The sequence below is a fragment of the Cebidichthys violaceus genome, unplaced genomic scaffold (genome assembly GCF_023349555.1).
Source record: "Cebidichthys violaceus isolate CVI_PGR_0920_01 unplaced genomic scaffold, fCebVio1.0.p SCAF_29, whole genome shotgun sequence".
Classification (NCBI taxonomy): domain Eukaryota; kingdom Metazoa; phylum Chordata; class Actinopteri; order Perciformes; family Stichaeidae; genus Cebidichthys; species Cebidichthys violaceus.
The window spans coordinates 1,603,753-1,612,321 of record NW_027176472.1 but is presented as its reverse complement, the minus strand read 5'-3'; the positions used below and the strand labels follow the sequence as shown (position 1 = coordinate 1,612,321).

The 8,569-nt window shown below is 48.7% G+C and overlaps 1 protein-coding gene across 1 annotated transcript in view; it reads left to right on the top strand.

Moving 5' to 3' along the window:
- Positions 1 to 1,043: 1,043 nt before the first annotated feature.
- The window catches only part of arhgef3 (Rho guanine nucleotide exchange factor (GEF) 3), an 8,801-nt gene continuing 1,275 nt past the window's right edge, over positions 1,044 to 8,569 (top strand). The window contains exons 1-10 of the mRNA XM_068722155.1: positions 1,044 to 1,196; positions 4,781 to 4,888; positions 5,305 to 5,616; positions 5,714 to 5,776; positions 5,922 to 6,018; positions 6,481 to 6,557; positions 6,650 to 6,907; positions 7,008 to 7,178; positions 7,331 to 7,520; positions 7,781 to 8,569. The exon at positions 7,781 to 8,569 is cut by the window's right edge and continues 1,275 nt beyond it. Coding sequence (XP_068578256.1) covers positions 1,089 to 1,196; positions 4,781 to 4,888; positions 5,305 to 5,616; positions 5,714 to 5,776; positions 5,922 to 6,018; positions 6,481 to 6,557; positions 6,650 to 6,907; positions 7,008 to 7,178; positions 7,331 to 7,520; positions 7,781 to 8,508 — 2,112 coding nt within the window. The 5' untranslated portion in view covers positions 1,044 to 1,088 and the 3' untranslated portion in view covers positions 8,509 to 8,569. The remainder of the gene's footprint in view (positions 1,197 to 4,780; positions 4,889 to 5,304; positions 5,617 to 5,713; positions 5,777 to 5,921; positions 6,019 to 6,480; positions 6,558 to 6,649; positions 6,908 to 7,007; positions 7,179 to 7,330; positions 7,521 to 7,780) is intronic.

Sequence of the window (8,569 nt, the reverse complement as noted above, 5' to 3'; positions counted from 1 at the left end):
TAAACTCTCAAACACGGTAAAAAGTAGTTCTAACAGCTGCTTGATTAACTACAACATGAAGACGCTTTCGTAAAAGTAAAAGTACTTTTACCTGAGATACCGAAGTACATTTTGCCACTAATACTTGCTGGCCTTTAATTTCCTACGTCTCTCAGCTCCACGTTCAGTGGTACAATCTTGAGATTAAACCTCACAAATGTATATTTAATTCCTGGAAAAAGACTCAATCATTTGGTCATTGTAGTGTTTATCAAACGTCACTCAAACAGGAGGAAATGGTGCATTTGTTGGGGACTATTTGCATATCTTTATTGTTGGTAAAGGCTCACGGTGTAAATAAAAGAAATAGATTCCAGGGAAAAAGGGAGAAAGGAAGGAAGGAAGTAAAGTGAGTGGGTGAGGGAGCCAGTGAGTAAGCGTGTCAGAGAGAGAGAGAGGTTCATTTTCAGCAGGAGGGGGACGAGTGAACACCCGTCCCTGAGCGTGAGGAAGCTTAAAACACTATTTAATAGAGAAGTCAGACAGAAGACTGGAAGAAGAGCTCCAGAGGGTCTAAACTGTCTGAACTCTGGTAGGACCAAACCTTCACTGGACTCTTCCTCAACGCTGCCGGTACCGAGCTGGATCCAGATACCCTCTAGACGGCACCAGGCATTTCCAGGACACTACTAAGAATCCGTACTGGTACCAGTTTCTCTCCGGGCTCTGTACCGGTATCAGGCATTTCTTGGATACCAAAAAAAAGGCCTTCAAGACTTTGTGGATGCTCTTCTAGTTCCAGCTCTGGAAGATCCGCTGCCACCTGTATCAGACTCTTTCTAGACCCTCCAGTTTCCTTGTGGATTCTGAACCAGTACAGTATTTCTAGAACCAGCACTAAACTCCATTTGGATACTCTGGGTTCTTCACACCTTCTTGAAGCTCTTCTTGTCACCGTCTCTCTTACTACCAGAGCCAGACTCTTTCTAGTCACTTCTCTTGTTGGTATCAGATATTCACCAGCGTTAAAACCTCCTCTAAGACCGGGGCGCTGTCTTGGTACCGGGTAAAAGGTCCAGATCCTGTGCTGGGCTTTTGTGGTGAGCAGTATGGTGATGGGACAAAAGCCCTTCTGCCTGCTGGCACACCAGTTCAAGTCTAGATGCTCCGTGGAGCTCGTCAAGGGGAACAACAGCAACATGGGGAAACAGCTGGAGGTAAGATGGAGGAAATGTTCTACTACTACGTCTACTGCTACTAATACTCTTTTGTATGTATTAGTAGTATTCAGGTTATACTGTTTCATGCTAAACTTATCAGACTTTTTTGGGGTAGTTTCACTTTGATCAAAGTTATTGGAATGGTAGTGCTCTACGTACGAATGCTTGTTGTTAGTTTTCAGTAGAACACGTTCTCATCAGCGAGTTCTCTCATAAATGTCTCTTTTATGGACACAGAAGGTCACTTGAATGCTTTGTGACGACAACATCTCAGATGTAAAAACCTCAGAACAGTCTGGCGTCGGTGTTTGTCTGCGGGGGGGAATGTTTTCTCCGACGTGAACGAAAAACAAACCGGTGGAGCGGCCGGGCCTCGTGCTTAGAACCTCATGTTGTTTTTCTGTGTCCTCTCAGCAGTCCTGCACTAAGTGCTTTTTCCAACCGTCTGTTTTTATTTGCACATAAAAAAAAACCTTGGCTGAGGTTGAAAAGTTGCCGTATCAATAAAAGCAAAGGGCAATAAAATGCTTTGACTAATCATGACGTACATGAAGCCTTTGACTAAAACATCCACTGAAGACACAAAAACATCAGATCTGCGTGGACGACGAGGAGACTGTCACCGTCCTCAAAAAATACACATGAAACAAACATTTATGTCATGTTTACTACATGTTTATTACATGGTTACTACAGGGTTTTCAATGGAGCTCTTTGAATTATGTCATCTCGTGTCCTCTTCTTACCTGTTCAGGTGTCACTTGTGTTTCTAACGCCTCTCTAGCCTGCTTGTGAACGAGTCAGTTCATAGAAAAAGGAACGAGATGGATAGATAGATGGATAGATGGATGGACGGACGGAGGGATGGATAGATAGATGGATGGACGGACGGAGGGATGGATAGATAGATGGATGGACGGACGGAGGGATGGATAGATAGATGGATGGACGGACGGAGGGATGGACAGATGGATGAAGAGATAGATAAATAGATGGATGGATGGACAGATGGACGGGGGGATGGATAGATAGATGGATGGAGGGACGGACGGAGGGAGGGATGGATAAATAGATGGATGGAGGGACGGACGGAGGGATGGATAGATAGATGGATGGAGGGAGGGATGGATAGATAAATAAATAGATAGATGGATGGACGGACGGAGGGATGGATAGATAGATGGATGGACGGACGGAGGGATGGATAGATAGATGGATGGACAGACGGAGGGATGGATAGATAGATGGATGGAAGGACGGACGGAGGGATGGATAGATAGATGGATGGAAGGACAGACGGAGGGATGGATAGATAGATGGATGGAAGGACAGACGGAGGGATGGATAGATAGATGGATGGATGGAGGGACGGATGGATAGATGGATAGATGGATGGATGGACGGATGGATGGATAGATGGATAGATGGATAGATAGCCCATCCATGTCTGCATTGTTAGAAAATGTTTGATGTGCATTGAAGCGAAAACGTTGCAACACATTCTAACACCAATGCATCAATGATGGCACTAAGCCTCAAACTATGACGCTCTACGTATTGCTCTAGCATCAGCTTCAGACGTCTCAGTGATGGCGTGTCAATATAAACTCGTTACATGCTTAGTGTCTTTTCAAAATAAACATCTGCATCACAGGAAGTTAGGTAGGTTTAGGCAACAAGACCACTTAGTTAGGTTTAGGAAAAGAGCGTGGTTAACTTGACTAACGACTGGCGTCACTGGCGACTTTCGTGATAAAATAGCATTACTGATATCCCGCATTGCTTTGTGTGCAATGACACAACAACACAAATAAGATAAAGGGATTCAGCGTTTTGACTGTCAAATCGAAACATCGATGTTTTTGGGAGCTCTTCCACAGAGTCAGGCTGCTGTAAACCTGCTGTAATTAGATAATCAGTCCGCTGTTTGCCAACTGCACTGAATTGATCTTTGTCAGAATGAATCAACTGAAGCGCCGTCACACACGGAAACCCATCACAACATGTCCAATGGAAACTTGGAAACAACGCTGTTGTGAAGCAAATAAACATCATATATATATTTACCTCCAAAACCCTTTTAAACAACAATGTGTGTCTTGAATAAATACAGCAGTGTCATCTGCTAAATGAGAGAAAACACACTGAATTTGATCACATACATTAAACTGGTATTTACATAATCTATTTATCGATGATGACAGCAGCTTCAAAGGCTTCAGAGTCACAGCTTTAAATTGTGATTCTCTTTGTCAAATATTTTTTGGTAAAATCCTTGAAAGCTGTGGAGAAGCTGGTTTCTTTCTGTGACTTTGTAACGATCGAGGACGAAAAACCAAAAAACATCCGAGGTCGATTTGTTCTCTGGTCGACTGGTTCCTGAATGTGTTGATGCAAACAGAGTTTGATGGTTCCTGTGTTCCAGTAGGTCAGATGACTGTACACACACGCACACACACACACACACACACACACACACACACACACACACACACACACACACACATATTGATTTATTGTAAGTCTGTATCCAGGACAATCAGCCTGGTGGCATTTTCCTGATTCTATTCCCCCTAATAATACAGAGGCCTGTGTGTGTGTGTGTGTGTGTGTGTGTGTGTGTGTGTGTGTGTGTGTGTGTGTGTGTGTGTGTATGTGTGTGTGTGTGTGTGTGTGTGTGTGTGTGTGTGTGTGTGGCACAGAGGGAGGGCCTTTGAGTCACACTATTGTTTAACCTGCAGTATAATAATAATACTTTCCTGTAAACCTACTATCCCGCTGCTTGAAAACCTCAAAGTGGACAAGTTGTTCCACAAACATTTTGTCAGTTGATTGATGAGTCTATTGTCAGTTGGTGAGAACTTTGTAAACTGAATATTTGGGAATTCACCGAGCCACGCAGAGATTATAATTCCTATAAGTCAAATGATTTTAATATAACAAATCTCTAACTCGGCAAGTTGTCCTTCACGTCCTTTGAGCTTCTGTGTTTATTTCTTTTCTTTTTTTTTTTTATTTCTGTCTTTTTCACAAACTTAAAGTGTCTCCTGTCCCCTCCTCTCCTCTCCTATCCTCTCCTCTCCTCCCCTATCCTCTCCTCTCTCTTCCTCTCCTCTCCCCTCCTCTCCCCTCTCCTCCTCTCCCCTCTCCTCCTCTCCTCTCCTCCTCTCCTTCTCTCCTCTACTCTCCTCTCCTGTCCCCTCCTCTCCTGTCCTCCTCTCTCCTCTCCTCCTCTCCTTCTCTCCTCTACTCTCCTCTCCTGTCCCCTCCTCTCCTGTCCTCCTCTCCTCCTCTCTCCTCTTCTCCTCTCTCCCCTCCTGTCCTCCTCTCCTCTTCTCTCCTCTCCTCTCCTCTCTTCTCCTGTCCTCCTCTCCTCCATAAGAAAACAGTAATTTGAAGACGTCACTTTGTGATATTAACTTGGTTGCAGTTTGCTTTCTTTGGGGACTTTGAGCCAGACCTGCACTGCCCTCTGTAGGCTCTGCCAGCGTTTGCAGATCATGTGTTTTAACATCAGCTCAGCCGTAGTGTGTCGTAGTCTGACGTAGTGTGACGTAGTTTGGCTCTGCTCTCTCCTCCAGGAGCCCGGCACCAAGCGCAGTAAACTGGTGTCCAGGGTGACGTCTCTGGCCGGCCTGCTGCCGCCCGTCAAGACGGCACCGCTGAAGAGGATCGGTCAGACGCTGCAGGTGAACAAAGAGACACACGTTTCCAGAATGATCTGATGACCCAATAGGTTGATGTAATAACCTCAGCTGATAGACTGATAGACTGATAGACTACAACTCCCATGAGCTCTACGGCGATAGAGCTGCGGATCAGTTTGTGAATGAAACGCAGCGCCATTGTTGCTGACTTCATCCAAAATGTCCACTGAAATCCAAAGTGGTTTAAGCTGCAGAACACTGGAAAACTTGAGCTTCCACCTGCCTACAGTGGTGCATCCTGGGAGTCGTAGTTAACCTCTCACCTGACGTTTTTATCATCACAGAACCAGATATTTTCTAACACAGTTGAAATGGCCAAATCAGCTCTTCTCATTAGCTCTTTTATGAATTATTAAAGTGTATTATTGTATTGTTTCACCATCTCTCTGTCTTTGCAGCGCTCCATCAGTTTCCGTAATGAGAGTCAGACGGAGAGAGCCGCTGCTCCTCCTCCTCCTCCTCTTCCTCCTCCTCCCTCCTCTTCCTCCTCCTCCTCCTCCTCCTCCTTCTCCTCCTCATCCTCCACCATGAAGAGGCGCGTTATCTCGGCGACGGTCTCCAACCCGTCCTCCTCCGCGACCGCGACGCGGGTCTCCGCCTCAGCGGCGCCGGCCTCCAAGCGGCGCGACAGCAAGCTTTGGAGCGAGACGTTCGACGTCCGACTGGGAGCGACGCAGCCTCTGAGCCCCAAAGAGATCAAACGACAGGAGGTGAGAGAAGCACGTTACAACCACAAACACAATAGCGGAACTCGTCCATCTCTTAACACCTACTGATAACTCAAACTGACTTTGTTTCCCCCTGCAGGCTATATTTGAGTTGGCTCAGGGCGAGCAGGACTTGGTGGAGGATCTCAAGTTGGCGAAGAAGGTAAATAAAAACCTTTTATTTTTCCTTGAGGACTTTCCTCCTATACTTATTCTACAGGGAGTATGCTCATGTGTGTGTGTGTGTGTGTGTGTGTGTGTGTGTGTGTGTGTGTGTGTGTGTGTGTGTGTGTGTGTGCGCGCTGCAGGCCTACCATGACCCGATGCTGAAGCTGTCAATCATGACTGAGCAGGAACTGAACCAGATCTTCGGCACTCTGGACTCGCTGATACCCCTGCATGAAGGTAGGAGGCAGCATCTGACGGAGGCGGTCCATCAAAGGTCACTCAAGACGTATCATTTTCAACACAAAACAACTTTTTTAAATATATATAACATTTGAATATGTATTCGTCTCTTATGCACACAGACAATAAAAGTCATCAATTTGATAAGACACTGTGAAAGAGACCATTTTCAGCGTGAGAACATTAACTTAAAAGACGTCCATGTCTGATTGACACAAAGACACTTTAACTTAAAACAGATAGATGAAGGCAGCATGTTCCGGGTCTGAAAGGGACTTAAAGCTGCAGTTCCTCTAACAGCCACCAGATGGCGACTGTAGAACTGAAGAAAAAAAACCTCCGACGTCCCTCTGCTCGCGAAGTCAACGCTGCAGAAGAAGCGCATCTTCAGCTGAATGTTTTCACCGGTCGAGATCTCTTTTAAAGAGTTCCATGATTCCAAACCGTCTTTGTCCTCAGACCTGCTGAGTCGCCTCCGAGACGCCAGGAAGCCTGACGGGTCCACAGAGCATGTGGGACACCTCCTGACAGACTGGGTGAGTGTCTCTCCTGACATACTGAAAAAATACTGAGTGTTTCATTGCGTCCTGTGCCGTGGATAAACCGGGCGTCCCTGCGTCCCCCGCAGCTTCCCTGTCTCTCCTGCTACACCTCGTACTGCAGTAACCAGGTGAAGGCCAAGGCCTTGTTGGACCAGAAGAAGCAGGATGGGCGGGTCCAGGACTTCTTGCAGCGCTGTCGCCAGTCGCCCTTCAGCAGGAAGTTGGACCTGTGGAACTTCCTGGACATCCCCCGCAGCCGACTGGTGAAGTACCCGCTGCTGCTCAGGGAGATCCTGAAGCACACGGCCAACGGCCACCCGGACCGGCAGCACCTGGACGAGGCGGTAGGCGTTAAGATTCCGCGCGAGGCTAGAAGAACACCAGATGATTTGAGTCTCTCAGAACCAATGAGTCCGATCGTCGCGGTGCCTTTTGCTCTTGCAGATGCTGATGGTTCAGAGCGTGGTGGCGGACATCAACAGGCGGACGGGGGAGTCCGAGTGTCAGTACTACAAGGACCGTCTGCTGTACGCGGAGGACGGACAGAGGGACCGGCTCATCGCCCGGTCCAGGACCCTCAGCTGCCACGGAGAGCTGAAGAACAACAGAGGACTCGTCAGTAGATTCCTTCAGTTCACTACCCACCACCATCTCCCAACCCCTTTATCCATATACTGTACTGATCATACGTTTATTTCTCTCTCTCTCTCTCTCTCTCTCTCTCTCTCTCTCTCTCTGTCTCTCTCTCTCTCTCTCTCTATTTCCAGAAGCTCCACGTCTTCCTCTTCCAGGACGTCCTCGTCATCACCAGGTCCGCCTCGTCGAACGACCAGCCGGTCAACTACCAGCTCTGCCGCCAGCCGATCCCCATCCGGCAGCTGGACCTGGAGGACCTATCGGACGGAGAGATGAGAGTGGGCGGGTCCATCAGAGGAGCCTTCAGCAACAACGAGCGGAGTCAGTACATTTCAGATGCAAACACAGACAAACGCTGTGAACCAGTTTCATACTATAGTACAGTGAAGTACACTAAACAGCCTAAATACATTGTGTGTACTTTTGGTCTGAGGCAAAAAGCAAGAATACGGTTATCGACCGTAACTTCTGAATGCAGATGTGTTTCAACCTGTCGAACACAGATGTGGTTATACCATAATAACCGTCCATGTCTGCTGCTGTCTCTCTCTCTCTCTCTCTCTCTCTCTCTCTCCTCACAGCAAAGAACTTCTTCCGGGTTTCGGACCGGACAGGCGGTCAGCTGCAGAGCCACTGCTTCCAGGCCAGCGACGCCTTCAACAAACAACAGTGGATCAACTGCATCAGACAAGCCAAAGAAGCCGCAGCGCTGACCGGAGACCAGCCGCCGCCGCAGACGCCGCAGACGCCGCAGACGCCGCAGACGGGACAATGCCCGGAGACGGGGCTGGGTGGACGGATAGGGTCGCTCGGCGAGACGGGTCTGAGCTCGCGCGGTGATTCGGGGCCCGAGGACGAAAAGGGGGAGATGGAGACGGGGCCGGGTTCGAAAGGAGAGGCGGGAGACGAAGACGTCGGTTTGGGTGAAGAGGCCGGGGGGAGTTCGACGGGTGGGGAGATGGAGACAGGTTTGGGTGTGGGTGGTGAGGCGGGTTCGGAGTTAGGTGGAGAAGCGGGGATGGACGGTGAGACGAGGCAGGCGGTCGGTGAGACAGAGACGGGCGAGATGGAGACGGGACAGGATGGGGAGATTTGTGCGGAGCCTGGAGCCAGAGAAGGATTTAAGATGGACGATGAAGGAGGAGGAGGAGGAGGAGGAGGAGAGACTCTGAGCGGAGTCGCCGATGACGGTCCCGCCTCCTCTCCATCCTCTGCCTCTCCCTGTCGAGAGGAGCAGGAGAGGGAGGTGATGGAGGAGGGGGAAGAGGTCATCATGGACACCGGCGAGGTTGACTCCCTGCGCTGCTGATGATGCGAGAACCGAACAAAACTCCCAGAGGGACTCACCACAGAGCCCCGGGAACCCTGGC